This window comes from Vipera berus (assembly GCF_964194415.1).
Source record: "Vipera berus genome assembly, chromosome: 3".
Taxonomy (NCBI): Eukaryota; Metazoa; Chordata; class Lepidosauria; order Squamata; family Viperidae; genus Vipera; species Vipera berus.
The window spans coordinates 56195183-56216916 of NC_138204.1; the positions used below are offsets into that span (position 1 = coordinate 56195183).

The following is a 21734-nucleotide window of genomic DNA, read 5'->3' on the forward strand; positions in this document are numbered from 1 at the left end:
TCTATCCCTCTGTTAATGCACCTAGAACTGTGTTGGCTTTTTTGGCAGCTGCAGCACACTGCTGACTCATATTTAAGTGATTGTCCACTAGGGTTCCAAGATCCCTCTCACAGTTGATACTATTGAGCAAGGTACCACCTATACTATGCCTGTGCATTTGGTTTTTCTTGCCTAAATGTAGAACCTTACTTTTTTCACCATTGAATTTCATTTTGATAGATGGTGCCCAATGTTCAGGTCTGTCGAGATCCTTCTGTATCTTAAGCCTATCTTCTGGAGTGTTGGCTATTCTTGCCAGCTTGGTGTCGTCTGCAAATTTGATGAGTTCCCCATCTATCCCCTCATCCAAATCATTGATGAAGATGTTGAAAAACAGTGGGCCCAGAACAGAGCCCTGGGGCACCCACTACACATTTCCCTCCATGTAGATGCAGTTCCATTGAGGGCCACACGCTGATTATGGTCGGTCAGCCAGCTATGAATCCATCTGGTGGTGATGCTGTCTAACTAAGATTTTTCTATCTTATCAAGCAGTAGGTTGTGGTTTACTTTATCAAATGCCTTACTGAAGTCCAAGTAAATTATATCCTCAGCATTCCTTTGGTCCACTAATTTTGTCACCTGGTCAAAGAATGCAATAAGATTTGTCTGGCATGATCTGTTTTTGACAAACCCATGTTGGTTTTTAGTAATGACTTTGTTTGCCTCTAGGTGTTCCCTGATTCGTTGCTTGATTATCTTTTCCAAGATCTTCCCAGGTATTGAGGTCAGGCTGATAGTTATGCATTAGGTTATTTCACAAATGCAAAAAATCCAATTCACATCTAATAGATATATGAATTTTCTTCCTATTAATTCATTACATTGAGAGGTTATTACTACAGAATAGGAGTTGCAACTTTCCCCTGGTTAGGATCAGAGGCCATGCCACTATCACCATTTCCTCTTCCCTTCTCTGGCTCACAATTCATTCTCACTGGTCCAGGCAGAGGATGTGTGGCTCCGTTTGAACTAAGGTGGCTAGTGAAATCATCATGACTTCATACCCACGGATGTGGAGAGGGCTCACATGAGCAGCTGAACAGGTAGTTGCTCTCTCCGCCTCTCTCATAGTTCAGGTGGGCATATTTTTTATTGGGATTGTGGGCTGGATGACTTTGGATAATGGGCCACATCCAGCCCATGAAGTGTAGGTTGTTAACCCCTGTTCTGCGGTCAGATAATTTTAATCAAATGTTGTTTTCAACTTTTTCCAGTTGTGGGATTTAAGTAAAACCACTTTCTCATCTTAAAGTTGAAGAAAAGTTTTGACTGAGGGATAGGGATAAGATAAATCACATTAAGAGGATAGGAACTAGAAACGGATTGTGGCCTCGTGATAGCCTCAGTATGGAACATATTGCCTTCCTCTCTGTTGTACTCAATAAATCCATCAAGGCAGTGTTTTTCAGAAGGGAGTTCCATTTCATTGGTGGCAGTGTTAGATAGGGAGGGTACTGATTATGTTTTTATTAATGTGATTTTAATTCTATGCCTTATTATTTTTATGGGTATAAGCTGCCAGGGGTTATTGATAAGGCAGCATACAATTAAATAAATTAATGATGTACTCAGTAAAAAGAAATTACAGTACAAATTGAGACTTAGTAATGTACAAGATGCAAATTCAGGCACTACCTTAGTTGTTCCCAAATATTCCTAATGGTTTTATTTTATGTAACGATATCTTTGTAATTGGCAGTCTACTGTTATTTTGTACTTTTTGTTCTATGGTAATACTCTTTTAAGATTAATGACAAAGTTTTTCCACACATCTTTATATTTATGGCAGGTACAGGCAATATTTGAGAGATCAGGGACTGGAATCCAGGCGTTTGATCTTCAGTAAAGTTGCCGAAGGCAAGTCAGTTTTGTAGGCAGGGTAGCAGATTTTAAGAATGGGAATGGGAATAGAAGACCTTCAAGAAATCAAGCCACTTAATTTCCAGTTCTTCTCAAACCCCGTGACAGAGTCTGAAATCACGCTTTTGGGAAAGTTGTGTCCTTTTGCCAGGGATTGTGGCAGAATTAGTGTTACAGAGCAAAAAATCATCACCAGATTTCAAACATTTTGCTGCCAAATTTTGGTGTGGAATAATCCTTGTGTGCGGAAGGTATACATGGCATATGGACTATCTAATTTATATCATCTTACAGTATTTCAGTTCCTGCTTTCTTATTTTGTGTTTTGGTAAACAAAGTAAGTGTCTCTGTGTTGAGAGAAGATATTAATGATATACAAATGAGGAGGAGGGGGAAATCAGAACATTTGTCCAGATCTGTAAAAAAAAAGACTAACTCAAATTATATTATCAATCCGTTGCTAGAGATCAAGTGTAGATTATTCTTTACAATAACTTACAGTATTCTTTACATTTGATCTCTAGCAATCCATTGCCAAGAAAAACATTGTATCCTTGACATGAGGGGTCCTTGGTGCACTCTGAACTCTGTTATTTTCTTGCAGATATTTCATTACCCAAAGTAGGTATCATCATCATTAGCACTGATGGTATTACCTAGTTTGGATAATGAAACATCTGCAAGAAAACAACCAAGCTCAGAGGACACCAAGGACCCCTCATTTCAACCCTGGGCTACAAATATTGTCTTTTATTGGTATTCTTGACAAGCTACAATCATTTGAAAGTAACTTTGACACTCCTGTAATTGCAAAATGTTGCAAAATGACACCCTTGGGTGTACACAGAAACTAAATTGATCCTATTAGGGGCAATCCTCGACTTGCAACCACAACTGAGCCCAAAATTTACATTGCTAAGCAAAGACATTTGTTAAGTGAGTTTTGTTCCATTTTACGACCCTTCTTTCCAAAGTTGTTAAGTGAGTCACTGCAGTTGTTAAGTTAGTAACACGGTTGTTAAGTGAAACTGGCTTCCCCATTGACTTTGCTTGTCAGGAGGTCGCAAAAGTTGATCACATGACCCTAGGATACTGCAATCGTCATAATATGAACCAGTTGCCAAGCGTCCAAATTTTGATCCTGTGACCACGGGAATGCTGCAACAGTCGTAAGTGTGAGAAATGGTCATAAGTCGCTTTTTTCAGCCCCAAACAAACAGTTGTAAGTCAAGGACTACTTGTATTGCCACAAGGAGATGGAAGAGCACAGTTATAAACAAAGACATGGCCAAGGGCTAGCTGTGGAAAAGATCATAAACTAAGTTTCAAGTTAGATTAAAGCAGAAGAGGGCCAACCAATTTCAACAACACGTTCTTAACCTTATGTCTATCATCTTCCAATACCAATACCATCACCTGTATTACTATTAAGGGTCATTGTCTTAATTGCAAATTAATTACTTTCTGATTCTTTTAGGAGAGACTGGCTCAGATCTGGACCAGAAATATTACTGTGCCTTTGCGTTTTGCTGTCTAACCAATTGCTCTTCTGTTTCCTTCTCAGTCTTAGCTGCCGACGATGTATAATTGTGGGAAATGGTGGCATTCTAGCAAACAAATCTCTGGGCTTCAAAATCGATGACTATGACATTGTTATCAGGTGAGTTGTTTCAGCAAAAGAGAAGAGGAAATAGTGTATGGGCCATAGATATAAAAAGACCCAATGTTATATTTTTTTCGTCTCCAAAAGAGGCAATAGGTCTTATTTTGGAGGGATGTCTTACATTAGGACTGCTGCAGCCAGGCCTCCCACACCCCGACCCCTGTTGCTCCCCTGCTTGATTTCTTCATCAGCCTCTTGCTGCCACTTGTGGCCGGACACCACCTGGTGCATTGCACTGTTTCCACTGCTCACAACAGGAGGCCACATGGTTATTCACGCTGTTTCTGCCGCTTGTGGCATGAAGTTGCATGGTGCTTCAGGCCATTTCCACTGCTCATGGCAGGAGGCCGGATGGTGCTTCACAGTGCTGCCATCGCTTGTGGCAGGACGCCACGCAGCACTTCAGACCGTTGCCACCGGCCCAAAGCACCGTGTGGTGTCCTGCTGCAAGCGGTGGAAACAGCCCGAAGCACTGTGCAGTTTCCTGCCGCAAGCAGCAATACCAACATGATGAGTCACGTGGTGTGACAAGTGTCGGGGCATGGGATGCCTGGCTGCGGCATGTGCCTTGCCCCAAAACTAGAGCTTATTTTTGGGATAGGGCTTATATTAGGCCTGCCCCCCCCAAAATCAGGCTAAGGCTTGCTTCCGGGGTAGGGCTTACTTTTGGGGAAATGTGTGTTTGTGTGTGTGTGTGTGTGTGTGTGTGTGCGTGTGTGTGTGTGTGTGTGTGTAGTCACCTAGACGATCAATGTGCAGCTGTCATTTATAATACTATAAATAGTAGAAAAAGTGAAATTAACAAAAATAACAGCCATCCATTATTGAGCGTTTGAATACTTGGTTCTTTCTTCAGCATTTGAAATGACCCTTTGATTAGAATCCATTATTTTATCTTTATTGAAACAATCCTAATTACATCATTCTCATATTAGTTCAGCTTCCTAATCTGATGCCTGCCAGATATGATCAATTTCAAGCTTCCCAAATTCCCAACCATGATGTATTAACCTATTTTACTTAAAATTAGGCATAATTGACAGCCAACGTGCTGTTGAAGATATTGCATTATACATGTACCAGTAATTGTTAATTCTAAGCAGCAGTTGCTGCAGGGGTGCATGCAGTTCATAAAAAAGTGAGATGTGGAAGCACAATCCTGTTTTCCCACTTTTCTCAGAGTATCTTCCTCATCAGTCATGTCCAACCCTCAACCACTCACTCAGCTGAGAGCAGAAGGAATGATTAAAGGGTTAAAAGGTCCAGCCTTCCTACACCAAATTTGTTTACTCCACAACTGCTGAGGATTAGGAACAGCTTAGAAGGTAATAAAAGGAAAGGCTTCAAGGCTTTTCCTACACACTCAAATGAAAGAAACTCTTTTCCAAAATTATTTCAAAATGGGATTCTTGGCAAGGAAGATAGAAATAGCTATCTCCTGGAGTGTATGTCATAACACTTTGCCTTTGATGTGATCTTGCATTTAATGTTTTTGTACCTGACCTGCAATTTGTTTGTTTTAATATAGGGCAGTAATGATACAAGTGAACCTCATTATTTGCAGAGGTTATATTCCAGAATTCCATTTATATAAAATAAGTCAGTGTAAATTTTAGATAAATTAAATCCTGGCCACTCAAAGTTGTATTGTTTTTTTCACTTATGACAGTAGAGTACCCATTGATAAACAAAAAGTGAACATGTGTCAGTCATCCAAAATTGTAAGTGTGGAATGCCTTGCCAGGATTCAGTAATTATGGCCTTTTACTACCTCCTCTGCATGATTACTCTGTAATTCGTATGGTGATAACTTCCAGTTTTTAAAAATATGTTCTTCAAAAGCACATTCACACCTTTACAACAGCTGTTTAAAAATAAATTAACGATTGTATAAATATTAAGCAAAAAAAGGATATCGGTTTCCCTGTCCCGTTATGTCAAACTCTAGGGCACGGTGCTCATCTTTGTTTCTTGGCTGAGGGAGCCAGCATTCTTTGAATACATTTCCATGGTCATGTGGCCAGCATGGCTATGTGCCAGGTGGGCAGGAGCTGGGGCAAGGAATGGGACTTCACTCTGTTGCACGACGCCTGGGTCTCGAACCCGGGTTGTCACCTTTAATTTAATTTAATTAAGCAAAAAAGGACTATAATTAAATGTATATAATTGTGTTATCTGTATCATATTGTCAACAAAAGCTGGTAACCAGGCCATTCTGAACATTCTCTATTCCATAGAAATAATTTTGTTGACGTAATCATTTTAGGTTCGCAGGAGTTAATATGATTTGTCATAGGTTCAGTAGTTCTTAGATATAATTATTGTCCACCAAAGTACTAACCTTTAATTCTTTATAGAAATTTAATACAGGTTTTAGATGTCCCTAGAGCAGATTCTGGTAATGAAAATAATTCTCGAGCTCCACATGTAACAAATGTGATTAGATAAAAATGCAAGTTCAACAGACATTTTAACTGAATTATTGACTTCAGTGATTATGTCTTTGTCATAAAAATGTTCGAATTAATATTTAACCAATCTGTTTAGAGTAATTTAGAGATACTAATAGAAAAATGCCTTTAAGTAAATATATTCATACTGAGGCAGTAGTAATTTTCCATACCATTTTTAATAATCTATTTACATATATTTTAAGTTGTGATTTTTTAAAAAATGTCAAATTTAAAGTCACAAATGAAGGGAATAATATTTGGAATAACTGTTCTCAAACTTAAAATTATTTAGACAACAGGTAAAACTTAGCTACAGAACACATTTTCATTGCAGCATTAGAACCTGTGTAGAACAGATGAATTTACTGCAATTAATCCAATAGCCTGTTCAATTTCTTGAACTGTTGGACAGCCTCAGTAAGTTTTTGTATATAAAATGCATGATTAACAATAAAACATAATATATCATCATAACAGTAGCCTATGTTCAGTTCCAGCCATAGCTATATTTAAAATGTCATCATTTTATTCAATGAGACAGGTCAGTAATTCCAATGTCAAATTAAAAAGATGCTCCCAACAAGCATCACAAAATAGATTAAGAAAAATATCAATTTGTAGTAGAAGATGTAGAATACCTCACATTAATGTAGTTAATAAAAACTTTAGCAAATCTATATATAGACAAACCTCTTTCAGAACTTTCCAATGTAGTATGTCAGTATCTCTTTGTTACTGCTACTGGTCACAGAATTTCTTACCATTTAGCTAAAATTTTATTTAATTTATTTAACAGTCTAATATTACCAGATCCTTGATGACCTTTTAGAAATCCACATGAATAATTTGTGGTAATATTTTTTATAATTTATGAACTAAAGTAATAGTTAATTCAACTTTAACAAAGAAAGAGCACAATAACATAGGCTTCTAAGCCACAGATTATTTAGAGAGGCTTAATTATAAATTTCCAGTAGCACTGGAACAACACCCACCCACTCTTACAGATCAATATGTTTCTTGTACCATTCTACGGAATAGTCGTCTGGACCAAGAGTGCTTCCTGTTTCAAGGGTTTAATAATATGCCCTTCTTTCTTAGAAAGAGAAAGATGCAGTTGAGTAGGTAGCCTGATAATTCATTATCTTAGGAAAAGCCAATCCATGATTACATTTGACCCTAGAATCTGGAATAAAATGAAAAGCATGTTTGTTTGTTTATTCTGTTTCTTAACTGCCCATTTCCCTGTTTATGGAATATGAATTATTACAAGCTGAATCTTTGTTGTCTCTATTAGTAGAAATAATATCACTTGACTGCAGTTGTTTTATTGTAAGAATCTATCAAATAATACAGTCATTCCTGCCATCTTTGCCTTGTATAATTTAATATATATTTTGCATCAAATGCATAAAGAGAACTGAGTTCCTGTTTAAAGTTCATAAGAGTTCTTTGTTTAAGTGCTATATTTAAGTATTTGTTCTTGGTACCCATTCAAGAGCCAACAGTCAGCCAGTATTAATATACTACCATTTGGCAGCCTATTTGTCTCCCTGTAAGAAATAATGAAAATGGTCTCAGTTGTGGCTTAGAAAATTCCGAAAACCTTGTCTTGATAATTTCAAAATTCACATAGAAGACATTTTAAATCACTACGCTGAGAACATCATAATTGACATGACAATTATAGAACTGCTCAGGTAGGTTATTTCAGCTGTATTTGTTTATGTATTGATATCCCACCTTTCTTATTTTAATCAATAACTCAAGGTGGTGAACATATTCCCTTACATGAGGGAATATAAGGGGAACTTATCAGATTTGCAAATGACACCAAACTGACAGGAATAGCCAGCACCCCAGAAGACAAGCTCAGGATCCAAAAGGATTTTGACAAACTTGAACAATGGGCTCTATTCAACAAAATGAGTTTCAATGTGGAAAAAAGCAAAGTTTTCCATTTAGGCAGAAAAAATCAAAGTTACAAGTACAGATTGGCCAGACCTGGCTTAACAACAGTAACAGTGAGAGGGACCTTGGAATCCTAGTGCACAATCACTCGACTATGAGCCAACAGTGTGCAGCAGCAGCCAAAAAAGCTAATACAATCCTGGGTTGTATAAACAGAGGCATAGAATCAAGATCACATGAAGTATTAGTACTGTTTTATAAAATCATACTAAGACCACACCTGGAATACTGCAATCAATTTTGGTCACCATACCACACAAAAAATGTTGAGACTGGAAAAAATTCAGAGAAGAGCAACTAAAATGATCAAAGGCTTGGAGACTAAAACATATGAAGAACAGCTGCAGGACTTGGGTTTAGCTAGTCTAAAGAGGGGTGACATGATAGCAATATTCCAGTATTTGAGGGGCTGCCACAAAGAAGAGGGCATCAAACTATTCTCCAAGATACCAGAGGGCAGGACAAGAAACAATGGTTGGAAACTGACCAAGGAGACAAGCAACCTGGAATTAAGGAGAAACTTCCTAACAGTGAGGACGATTAACCAGTGGAACAGCTTGTCTTCAGAAATCGTGGGCACTCCATCACTGGAGGTTTTAAGAAGAGACTGGACAGTCAGTTGTGTGAAATGTTATAGGTTCTCCTGGTTGAGCAGGGGGCTGGACTAGAAGACCTCCAAGTTCCTTTCCAGTTCTATTCTATATATAATATTCCTTCCTCCTCCTATTTTTCCCACAACAATAACCCCATGAGGTGAGTTGGGTTGAGAAAGAGACACTAACCTAATGTCACCAGCTAACGTTCATGCCTAAGGTAAAAAATACTCAGTCTTCTGGTTTCTAGGGTGGTGCTTTAACCACTGGACTAAACTGGCTACACTCATAGCACATATTCCAGTCATTTCTAACTGAACCACAACTTGATGGTTTCGATTCCCCCCCCCAGTAATACTGCTGTAATTTCTAGTTATTAATTTGCAAGGTTTAGGTTGGAAGTTCTTTCCCCCTTTATTAAATGACACAGCCTTAAAATTGTCTCTGTTATAGGAGACTTAAGTCTCCATGAATCAACTAGATTTCTGAATTCTCAGAAGAATGTTTTAGCTGATATAACCATGATTTTGAGGAAGCTCCCTATTCTATTGTTTTCTTCTATTTCTTTGCACTGCTCATTTAAGAAGGCATTCTTATCTCTTCTAGCTATTCTCTGGAATTCTGCATTCAATTGGGTGTATCTTTCTTTTTCTCCCTTACCTTTCGCTTCCCTCTTTTCCTCAGCTATTTGCAAAGCTTCCTCAGACAGCCATTTTGCTTTCTTGCATTTCTTTTTCTTTGGGATGGTTTTGGTTGCTACCTGTTGTACAATGTTGCGAACCTCTGTCCATAGTTCTTCAGGCACTCTGTCTATCAGATCTAATTCCTTAAATCTATTTGTCACCTCTACTGTATATTCAACAGGGATATGATTTAATTCATACCTGAGTGGCCTAGTTCTTTTCCCTACTTTCTTCAGTTTAAGCCTAAACTTTGCAACAAGAAGCTCATGGTCTGAGCCACAGTCAGCTCCTGGTCTTGTTTTTACTGACTGTATAGAGCTTCTCCATCTTTGGCTGCAGAGCATATAGTCAGTCTGATTTCTGTGTTGACCATCTGGTGATGCCCATGTGTAGAGCCATCTCTTGGGTTGTTGGAAAAGAGTGTTTGCTATGACCATCGTATTCTCTTGACAAAATTCTATCAGCTTGTGCTCTGCTTCATTTTGTACTCCAAGGCCAAACTTGCCTGTTATTCCGGTTATCTTTTGGCTTCCTACTTTAGCATTCCAATCCCCCATGATGATAAGAACATCATTTTTTGGTGTTAGTTCTATAAGGTGCTGTAGGGCTTCATAGAACCGGTCAATTTCATCCTCTTCAGCACTGGTGGTTGGGGCATAGACTTGGACTACTGTGATATTGAATGGTTTGCCTTGGATTCGAACTGAGATCATTCTGTCATTTTGAGGATTGTATCCCAGTATTGCTTTTCCTACTCTTTCATTGACTATGAAGGCTACTCCATTTCTTCTGAGGGATTCTTGCCCACAGTAGTATACCTGATGGTCATCTGAATTAAATTCATCCATTCCTGTCCATTTTAGTTCGCTGATACCTAAGATGTTGATGTTCAGTCTTGTCACCTCTTGTTTGTCCACGTCCAGCTTTCCTTGATTCATGGATCTTACATTCCAGGTTCCTATGGAGAAAAAATCTTTACAGCATCGGACTTTCCTTTCACCACCAGACACAAATTCCTGAGTGTGCAGTTAACAAGAAGGCTGGCTTGGTCACTCAATAGCAAGGCACTGGTAGCAAGGCAGTGCCTCCATTTTCTGCACATGAGAAAAGCACATCTTCCTTCCCCTAGGGACGATCGAGAGCATCCTGTCATGCAGCATCACAGTCTGCTTTGGAAGTATCACTGCTTCAGACAGGAAGGAGGTGCAGAGAGTGGTGAGGATGGCTGAAAATATTATTGGCAGTTCCCTCCCTTCCATCCAGGACATAGCATATAAGGGTCCGCAAGATTGTCTGGGACACCACATATCCTCTTCATGACCTTTTTTCTTTGTTACCTTCTGGGAGGAGGCTTCGTGGTATCCGTAACAGAACATCCAGATTCAGCCACAGTTTCATTCCATACAACATTAACCTTGTGAACTCTCAGGCTTCCTCCTTCCGTTATATATTCAAGATGGACAGTATTTAATATTTATTTATCAACGTACTATCATATATGGTCGACTTGTTGGGTATTATTACAGATTGTACTGTTATAGAAACTAAATTGATGTTGAATTTAATAATGGCAGCAAGACTTTTGGTTTCGCAATACTGGAAGAAGGAGGAACTGCCTACTATAGAAGAGTGGACTTTAAAAGTTTCAAACTTGGCAGCAATGGTAACAGTTTTAGCATATTTGAAAGAACAATCGCAACAGAGATATATTTCGCAATGGAGAAGATGGACCGATTATATTCAGAATTAATATGGGACTAAAAAATTTCATTTAATATATGAACGAGTATTAGAATTATAAGATGTATTATTATTTAGTTATGTTTAAGTGGAGTTAAAGTGTGGTAGGATTTAAAGTGTATTCATAATTGGTTAGCATATTTTAGCTTATGTTTGTTAGAGGCAATACCCTGTATTCAGCTCTGGGAAGTCAGGGAGGGGGAGGGGGAGGGAGGGGAAGTTGCGGGGGAGGGGGAGGGAAGGAGTTTATGCTTAAAATGTATTGTAAAACTTTTCAATAAAAAATATTTATTTGTTATGTATATGTTGGGGTGTGGGTCTATACATATGTTGTATATAGTATGTTTAGGTATGTGTCATGAATGTGTTTCACTTTGAGAGCGGGCAACTAAATTTCATTTTTAATGTGTGCCATTGTGCCCAGAGTAAAAAACGAGAATAAAGGTCTGTTTGTCTGTCTGTCTGTCTGTCTATCTATCTATCTATCTATCTATCTATCTATCTATCTATCTATCTATCTATCTATCTATCTATCTATCTATTTGAACATTGTACCTCTAACACACTGCAATTCTATGAAAAACTTTGATTAAATCATAACACTGAAAATTTAGTACAGAAAAAACCTTTTTAGCAGCAACTTCTATGTTGTAAAAAAGAAATCCAAAAATAATATGAAGAAATGAGAAGGGATTCTAGAAATTCCTTTGTATAACTTAATTAAAAAATAGGGTGCCTGGTATCCTTAAATGAGTATTTTTCTCAAGTTTTGTTTGTAGTAAGCTGGGAATCATGGGAAGTATCAAATTGCTGAAGGAATTTGTTCTTCTTTAATTGAAAACTCAAGAAAGAACATGATTTTAACAAGGTTTAATTATTCTTGCCTCCTTAAAATTTTTATACCGTTTAAAATTTTTAATTCTAACATTTTAATCCTTATATATGTTTCATATTTTGAAGTTTTATTATACACTGCCCAGAGTCCCTCTTTGAGGGGGATGGCAGTTCAGGAATGTGAAATATAAATAAATAAAAAATAAACGTATTTTGCCAATATTAATACTTTCTCCATACAACATATAATCACATATCTTGCCTCCAAAGAATAGATCGTTTATAGTGTAAATTAATGGCAGTATCAATTCTGATTTTTGCTTTATTTACTGCTTACTGATTTATTGGCAGTAACAATCCTCAATAATTTGAGTGTGATGCCTTTGCAATTTTTACTGTACTGGAGTTCCTGACATTGACTTTTGTTACACAAAACTTTGAACTCTCATATAAATACAATTCATAATTTTTCTCTAATCTCCCGGAAGGTTGAATTCTGCTCCAGTGAAAGGCTTTGAAAAAGATGTTGGTGGCAAGACAACAATGCGGATAACGTATCCAGAAGGGGCTATCCAGAAACCTGAACAGTATGAGAAGGATTCCCTGTTTGTACTGGCAGGATTCAAGTGGCAGGATTTCAAGTGGCTGAAGTACATTGTTTATAAGGAAAAAGTGGTAAGATAAAGGTTGTTTTTTTTCTTCTTGGAGGAATTCCTGATGTTTCACAATTATTCACTTAGAATTACAACATTGATGACCAAAGAGGTGAAATGATAAAATATATGTGATTACAGTGACCACAAAAACTGCAGTTTGCATCAGAAGTTGCTTATATGTAAGGACTTAATTTGTATTATGATATCATCTCACATGTGCTGTTACTTTGATATAATCTCAGTTTGCTACAGAAGCTTCTGAAATAGAACTTAGTTACCGGCTTATTATTTATGCTTCTTATATACTTACTTCTATGGAATTGCATCTGTCTTAACAATGGGTCCTGAGTTCTTCCCCAAATAACCTGGGCATTAAAGTTTATTAAATTCAACTGAAGTTTTTTTATACAGAAATAAGAAATCTGGGGTGGCAACACATAACAAATAATTGATAATGATAAAGTGAAAAGAGCATATTTCTGCAAGCTGCCTGCTGGGAAAAGTCAATAACAAGATTGATAGATGGGTAGCCATGGGTAATAAATTCAGTCTAAAGACTGGTCAATATATTTGGAGACTGACTAGTCAATCAACATCCTAACCAATACGGTCTTGCATCCTAACCAATACGGTTTTAGAAACCATATGTAATATTCATTTTTATAGACATTTTTCATTTGTACTTGAATATAAAATGATGAAACTATTTTTATTTATGTTTGCAAACTTTGAAGTTTATTTTTGTTCTTACTTGCAAGTTACTTTTTGTTCTGTTCTTTCAATTATTTGAAACATACACTTTGTTGCATGAGTAGAGCATGTTTTATAATCCTTAATAGCAAATGTAGGGGACACTATGCTTTTAGTTGAGAACTATTGTCATTCTTAAATCTGTTTTATTAGAACACATTGAGCAGAAATATATTTCAGAAAAACAGATTCTGCCAAGATTAGATCGGACTCTTTTGAAATAATTAAGCCAACCTGGGAGCAGAGTTGAGGTTTATGCAAACAAGCTATTTAGTTGATTGATTCAAAGATAATTCCTTGCTTCAGAAAAAAAAGAATCATCTGCAGGGGATTCTCCTTGAACATCTGCTTTGTGTTGGCCAAGAAGGCAAGCAAGGGCAAATGTTTATTTGGATATTAGTAATTTACAGGTTTTCCCCTCTTACTTGAATATACCCAATTTCACCAATAACCTGCCCAAACATGAATTTACAGAGGAAGTGCCAGTGGCATCAGGATATAGCCTTTATTAGTGGAAGTCTGATGAGCACTTGACTGCAAGTGCAGCTATGTTAAAACACTGCTTGTTGCACAGGCATCTGTGAGTCACAATGTGCAGGGGAGCCATTGAGGATCAAGTAGGGTTGAGTTGTATTTCATCAAGGGAATGAGAATATATTTACTTCCTTGCCCTCTCAATCTATATGTGCATCAGTTTGGTGACCAATGTATTTTGGGGATATGAATAACTACTTATCAAACGAAACAAGGTCTAGTGTTAGTCAAAATATTCCTTCTGGATGGTATAAGAGAATTTCCCCATTTTATATAGTATAGATGACTAGTCATGATTTGTTTTTGAAATATGAGATACGAAAAGGTTGTGCGAACACAAAGTGCATATTTATTGGAGGAAAATATTGCTGTCTCCATATTTCTTATTTCTGCTTATTCTCTGAGGGATTATTGGCTGAGTTCACTTTAGAATCATAGAGACCTTTCACTATCATGATAGTATGTTTTGTAAAGAGGTGGACTAGAGTATAATGCAGTCTAAAGTAGTAACTAATTTTTCCTTGTTGAATAGCTTATTATGACATCTGGTACTTTCTCATTAACTATTGTTTGTCATCACACATCTGAATTTCCTTTTAGACAAAAGCTACACAAAAACATGCACTTTCACCCTGAAAGCCGATGCACAGTCCAAATAGGTTAAAACTAATCCATCTTGCACCAAAGAGGAAATGAGTTCTCTAGATGCTTAAGAGTGAGTCACAGTCATGAGGGAAAAGCAAAGGGAGAGGCAGAAAGCAGATCTGTCAAGCCGACTACTTCCAGAAGGTATTAATACACACAGGGACTAGAACATAAATTTCCCTTTACTTCACCTCCTTTTTCTTGTTCTTGTGAGTTAATTTTGCCAGATACATCTACAGGCATTACAATATATGTCAAGAAACATTCTTGGAGGACCCAAAAAAGGCTTATTTCATCCTGCTGCAATCTGCTACTACTAAAACTCTTGTATCTGTTTGATATTTTGAAACCTTCAAATGTAATCTACAATTAGGTGTAATGGTGTGTTATAGGGCAACAGTTTTTGAATCGATATACTTCAAATGGCTAACTTAAAGAATCCATCCAAAATCTGGCAACTATGAGTCCTACAGGAGAGAAATTTGGCAAAGTTGTGGCCTCTTCAGCTCCACCACACCTTTCAGCTACACTTCCCAAAAATCCATAGGTTCTGTGGCGCAAAGGATTGCAGGGGTGTATCCCTATCCTCTTATCCACCTCAACTCCTCAACTAAGAGGTCAACAGGGATTGTCTGCTTTGGAATCGAAGCTGATATTTCAAATACAGATAGTCCTCAATTTACCACCACAATTGAGCCCAAAATTTAGGTTGTTGGGTAAGTAAGTTTTGCCCCATTTTATGACCTTTCTTGCCACAATTGTCAAGTGAATCATTACAGTTGTTAAGTTACTAACACGGTTGTTAGGTGAATCTGGCTTCCCCATTGACTTTGCTTGTCAGGAGGTTGCAAAAGGTGATCACATGACCCCAAGACACAGCAACTGTTATAAATATGGACCAGTTGCCAAGCATCCAAATTTTGATCACATGACCATAGGGATGCTGCAGCGGTGAAAGATGGTCATAAGTCACTTTTTTCAGTGTTGTTGCAATTTTGAACAGTCACTAAATGAATTGTTGTAAGTTGAGTACTACCTATATCTTAATGGCAGTGGACAATAAGGGAAAGAAAGAAGAAAGCAATTTGGATGTCTACTGGTGAAATAGGGCTGACTGGGGGTGCCAGCAGACAACAGGTAAGTCCTTTTTTCCCCTGAAGGGAATGGGCCCGTGGGTACACACGGGGATGATGAGTATGTGTGCAGTTTACTTCATGGTCACCACCTCCTTTTGTTTGTCTTTCCCCAGCAAAGTGACAAGTAGTTCCCTGGTTGGAACTGCTGAGGAGAATGAGTGATTTCTGATGTTCCCTGCCAGCTTCCCCCAAGCAACGTCAATCAGGAAGCTATCAGGAAGTCAGAAGTTGTTCCCATTCTCACTGCTTTTTTGCCTACCCAGGGTCACTGTCTTATTCTATTTACTCTTATTCTTTACTCTATTTCTGAAAGGATGGCCCAACAAGTCACGGGTTGTTAAGTATGCTACCAAAATTCTTGTGTTTCTTTGATATTTTGTAATTGTCAATTGGGTGAAGTAATACATCATAGAGCAACAGTTTTTGAATCAATTTACCTCAAATGGGCTAACTTAAGGAATGCATGAGTTCAGGACTCATGACTTACGTGGGATTTGGCTTCAGCATCACCACTGTATCCAACTACACTTCTCAGAACCCTGTAGGTTGTGTAGTGTAAGGGTAGGTGACCAGAGTATATCCCTGTCCTCCTTCCTGCCTCCTCTGGCTCCTGCACCTAACCAGCTAGCAGCAAAGTCTGACTAAATGAGTAGCCATTGGCTGCTTTGGAACCAAGGCTGAAATTTGTAATCTTTTAATGATGGTGACTGGTGAGGGAACAATGAGGGAGCAACTTGGATACCTGCTGGCAAGGTAGGGATGGCTGGGGGCACTGGCAGTCAGGTGAGGCACTTTCCTCCCTGGAGGGAGGACTCCCTTGGGGACAGGGCAGAGTGATGGAGGATGCAATTTTCCTTGTGGTCTGTATCTCCCTTGGTATCCCTTCCCTACAATAAAGTGACAGGCATTCCACGAGGCAGCTGAGGAAAAGGAGGAGGCTTCACCAGGGCTCTCTTAAGAGGAGGTGAAGCAGCATAGGCTTTTATTGCATGTGGAAAGAGGAAGGATGGGGGATCAACTGGGATGCCTGCTGGTGAGGCAGGGCAGACTGGATTTGGATGGCGACAGATGAACCATCTTCCTCCCTGGAGGGAGAAGGCCCTTGGGAAACGCAGGAATGGCAAATGGGGGTGTTGTGAAAAATTCAAATTACACCTAGCACTTTTCAATATATATGCAGTTGAAAATTATATCTTCTGTAATGAAACTGCAGGCAATCCGCACATGTTTCTGGGGAATTTCCCATACAGGTAAATGCTTGAATCAGATTACAGGTGGTTCTTGATTTCTGACCACAATTGTGATCCAGAATCTCAGTCTTTGAAAGCAACATGGTCGTTAGCAATATGTCATAAGACTGCTTCATCCAACAACCACAATCCTGGCACTCCCAGTTCTGGTCATTAAGCAATCTCCTGAGTCATTAAATGGATGGAGCAAAAGGGCTGATATCTTTTGGCAAGTAACTCTCTTGTCAGAGAGTTTCAGCCCTCCCTCTTTCAGCCAGGCCCCAGAGACAAAAGGAAGTCATCTCAACAAACAAGCAATAGCATGAACCTTCCCAACCGGCTTCCCCACTGAGCTAAGGAAGTCAGCAGAGAAGATTGGAAATGGAGATTATATAATTGTGGGGTGCTTGGCAGTCAGTTGTAAGTGTGAACAGGTTGACATCATCCTGAATCAGGATCATATGACCGTGGGGGGGCAACATTTTATGAGTGTGTGGTCAAAAAAGTCAAGATTGCAGTCATGACAGCGCAGAAGTGATCCAAAGCTTTTTATGTTACTGTACTGGAACTATCAAGACTTCTTTAAAACTCAAAAGAATTAGTTATTGCACATTAAAAAAATACCATGCTTATCAGCCAAATTAAATTCATGGTTTGTTTTGATTGATACCTAAATATTGTCTAAAATGTCAAGGGCATAAATTGTGAAATAGCTTCATGCAGAAATGACACTTTATTGTTTACCACAATAAAAATATGCTGCGTATCCATGCTGATCATTGACAGTTTTAAATTGTGGATGATATATGTTGGCACAGTACCCTACAAAAAATTCAAAGTCATGCCTATTGAAATCAGAGATTTTTGCATGTAACTCAGTGCTTACTTTTTGTTTTCCCTATTTCTGAAACCAGTATTGTGGTTAGAATAATTTTTTGAGAGATTTGCTTTGTCAAGATATTGTAGGAAAAGATGTATAAAAACTATTGGGTGGTGGTATAGATGGGGACTGAATCTCAGTTTTGGAGAAGGTATGTGCAAAGTTCCCTTTCAGATAAAGATCTAGGTCATGGAAAACATGCAAGAAATATTTGTAGCGTAAAATAGCAAAATAGATAAGATTTCACAAGCAGAAACTCCATATAATATGCTTGGCTAATAGAATGCTTTCAGTTACAGGTAGTCCCCAGATTATATCCATTTGTTCAGCAACCATTCAAAGTTACAATACAGCTGGAAAAAAAATGATTTATGACCAAGTTCCAGCTGTCACAGCACCCTCACAGACACATGATCACAATCTGGACATTTAAGGTGATCAATTTGTGAATACGACCTCATGGCAAGCTGATGTTGTGCGATCACCATTTGTGTCCTTCCCTGCTAGCTTCCTACAAAGAAAGTCAATGGGGAAGCTCGCAGGGAAGGTTGCAAGTCACTCCATAAGTTGCTCTTACCACTCTTTCTCCAAAGGAGCCTACAATGGAGTACAGATCCCAGGATTCTCGTACTTCATAGCATTTCCCCATTCAGGCCTCCCTCAACCAGTGTGAAGCCGTCAGCCTGTGTTCCACTAAGTCTTCCTGCAGCAAATCCCGCTCTCCATAGCACCCCTACCCTTCTTGCTTGGGACTCCTGTCACTTCCTGCTTAATGATGCACATGCTCCTGGGGTTAGGACAGCTACCAAGATTGCTGTTGCTAAGTGATGTGTCATGTGACATCACACTTTATGGCAGCATCACTTAGAGAAGGCAATCCTAGTCACAACTGACATTGTAACCTGAAGACTACCTATAAGGTTCTAACCTTTGAAACTTTCCTATTTTCTTTCTGTCCAAAAATAAATTCTAAACTCTAATTCTCAGGTCTTACATTTGTTTGAGAGACTTTAAGATAGGTGAAATTGAAAGTTTGGGAATCACTTATTGCATGCAGCTGGAAATTGCGCCGAACACATACAACATTTTGCCAGTACACTGAGAATCTCATTATTTAGTCAGGTGCCTTTTTATTTTATTATATTTTATTTTTTGCCATTCTTCCTCCTTGGGGATAAATGTAACCTGATGGGTCTCAAGTTGCTCAATAGAAGTGCTTACCTCAGATTTAACCAAGCTATGTTTGGGCAGAAAACTTGTCATTATGTTAATTCTACCTATCCTTGTGCAGTGGTGAGAGGGATTGAATAACTGCATTCCTTGTTGGGTGGGGCAAAACAAGCACATGTATTTCTGAAAGGTTGGGGGATCTGCGACCCTTGCTTTCTTCTTACAAAGAAGAAAAACCCAAATTACCTGCACCAATACACTCCAAGCTTCTGGGCAGGTCTCCATTCAAATTCTTCTTGTTCTTCGTAATTTTCACATACTTGTTCCTGGAGCATAGAGTGCAGAAATCTCCTCTTACAACAGCTTTTATATCCAAAGTTTGTCTTTTCCTGTTAATCTAACCATTCTGGTTTTTGGCTGTGCATCCAGGGTATATGATACTGTATGCCAGTATTGATCTCTGGTATAAAAAGTAATAAAACAGAACAAATTTGTTTGTGAGCACAGTTCGTCATAACGCACAACACAGTTCTGAGTTAAAATTTCTAAAATTTAGTTGAAGAAATTTCCATGCTTTACCACCCAGAAGATTGACTGTATCTCATACATATGCAGTTGTAATAGAAACGCTACACTGTTATTTCTAGAACTTCACAACTGCTTAATTTTTCCATTTGAGTAAGGTGGTAGCAAGGATGCTTAACAGTATCTGTCTTCCATTTCTTTGCTTATGATCTCCATAGCTTGGGGGAAAGCTCTGTGTGCATGTTTGTCCTTGCAGAGGCATAATTGGAACATATGGGGGGGAGGGATTGAGAGAAATGATTTAGAGCACAGAAGTGGTAACCTGAGAATCCTCTCTTCATATAAGATTAGTGTTGTAGATAAGAGATTGAGCTGCAAATAAGCCCTTGGTCTGGATGAAAGTTCTGTCCAGGAACTCAGTAGGAGACCTTAACCAAGCTACTGTCTCATCCATAATCCTTCCTCCTGCAAAGCTTATTTATTCCTCAGTGCTGATTATGAAGTGCTTTGAAACTTGAAAATTTGAGTTAGTTTTAGAAGCAATAACTATTTGAAAAGTTGTTTTTAAAATATAATAAATAATAAAATGCAAAAAAAATTTTTTTTAAAAAAAAGAGCAATGGGACTTTAATGTATATTTTTGTTTATAATGTACAATTATCCTTTAATATATAAAGGAACAAAGTGTTTATAGACATCTCCTTAATTTCTGCAATTATGGATAAGCCTTCCAGACCCATCTCTGTGTCTTTCCTTGTTGGTTAATGGCATTTTTGCATAACTTCAGGAATCCATTGTTCTGAGATTTCCCCCCTAAATATATTTTCGTCTAGGAAGATAGCTGATAACTTCATCGATGCATCTCAAAAGGAAAAATGCAATTCAAATAAGTAAAGCGTATGTGAAGGAGCATCATAAGAATGCCTTCTTCAACTTAGTGTCTTTCTGATATGCTGACCTTTAGTTCCCACATCTGTTCCCACATCCTACATATCTGGTGAGCACTAAGTTGGGGACAATATAACATGTGAACAACAAATATAGCCAAGATGTTATACAGGAGTTTGACTTACACAGACACAACTCCCCCCACCAAAAGAATATTCTTATATAAATGTATTGTACTATTTTTGTACTTTTCTTCTTGGTGGTTGGATATGTGTGCATAATCAGCCAGTATCTCCAGTTCCACTGTCATAATGGCTTAAGGAACAGACCTGCTCCCTGGAAGCTAGGTGCTCATTGAAACAATTGTACACTCATATCTTCTGCCCAGAAGAGATAGTCATACATAAGAAACTCGACACAGTACACAGGACAGGCTCTGTCCTGTGGCTTTCTGACTCTTTGTTATAGCTATTTGTTAGGATTGATTGATTGGCTTCATTTGTGTGCTTCTCTACCCAAAAGTTCTAGGTTAGGATTATTCAAACTAGGTTTCATGGAATTCTAGGATTCTGTGAAGGCTTGAGTAGATTCCGTGAAGAACTAAGGAGAAAAAAAATCCCTCTTCCTGAAGAACTGGGTGGGGAACAGACCTGCAGTCATGTTGGTCTCAGGCACACAGTCATCTGCTCCTGCTCCTGCCTCAATGCTGTTCTTCCCTGCTGTGCATAATCAGTATTGGTTGTCATCAGTATTTGCAGGTGTTCCACAAAGGAGGTGACTGGTGGTCTTCCCTTCACCTCAGGTACAAAGCCAAACTGCTGCCCTCAAATTCTGATGGACATTTCTAACTTGCTTAACACACTAGTGCAGTGATGGTGAACCTTTTATGTATCATCAGGTGCCGGGTGGGCGTGGCCCATTGGGTGGGCGTGGCTGCAGTGGTAAAAGCAGACTGGGTGGGACTAAAAAGTTCAAACAATCAATTTCAACTTTGCAAGATCTTTTTTTCCCTGCGAGAAGTTGAAATTGATTGATTGATTGATTGATTGAACCTTTTTTTCCCCCCATAGCGGCAGAGGCCTAAAGCGAAAAGGTTTTATAAAACCCAGCTGAAGGCCTAGGACTGGGGCGACAGTACGTGTGCCTACAGAGACGGCTCGCGTGCCACTTGTGGCACGCGTGCCATAGGTTCACCATCACAGCACTAATGCTTGTGGTGAGTCCTTCACTCCTTGACTTTTCAAATTGTGGAGTATATTGGTGTGTATGCAGGTGCATGTTCCAAGAGGTCTGCTTCATCATCAGAGTGGTATCCTGTGCATACTTAGGATGCACAGTCCCATTGAACTTGGTGGACATTAATAAAGAAACAGGATTGCACTGTTTAGCTGATCAATTTGCAACCCTAGTTCTTTGCTCTTTCCCTCTTTCATACTGTCAGTCACCTGTTTCTTATTTTTAACGTGACAATGACACCTACAA

The 21734-nt window shown here is 38.5% G+C and overlaps 1 protein-coding gene across 4 annotated transcripts in view; it reads left to right on the top strand.

Annotated features, from left to right (window-relative positions):
* Positions 1-21734, top strand: part of ST3GAL3 (ST3 beta-galactoside alpha-2,3-sialyltransferase 3) — a 216014-nt gene that overhangs the window by 148414 nt on the left and 45866 nt on the right. For all 4 annotated transcript variants that reach the window (XM_081323183.1, XM_081323186.1, XM_081323184.1 and 1 more), the window contains 2 exons: positions 3467-3562; positions 12328-12514. In XM_081323183.1, the coding sequence (XP_081179309.1) occupies positions 3467-3562; positions 12328-12514 (283 nt within the window). The remainder of the gene's footprint in view (positions 1-3466; positions 3563-12327; positions 12515-21734) is intronic.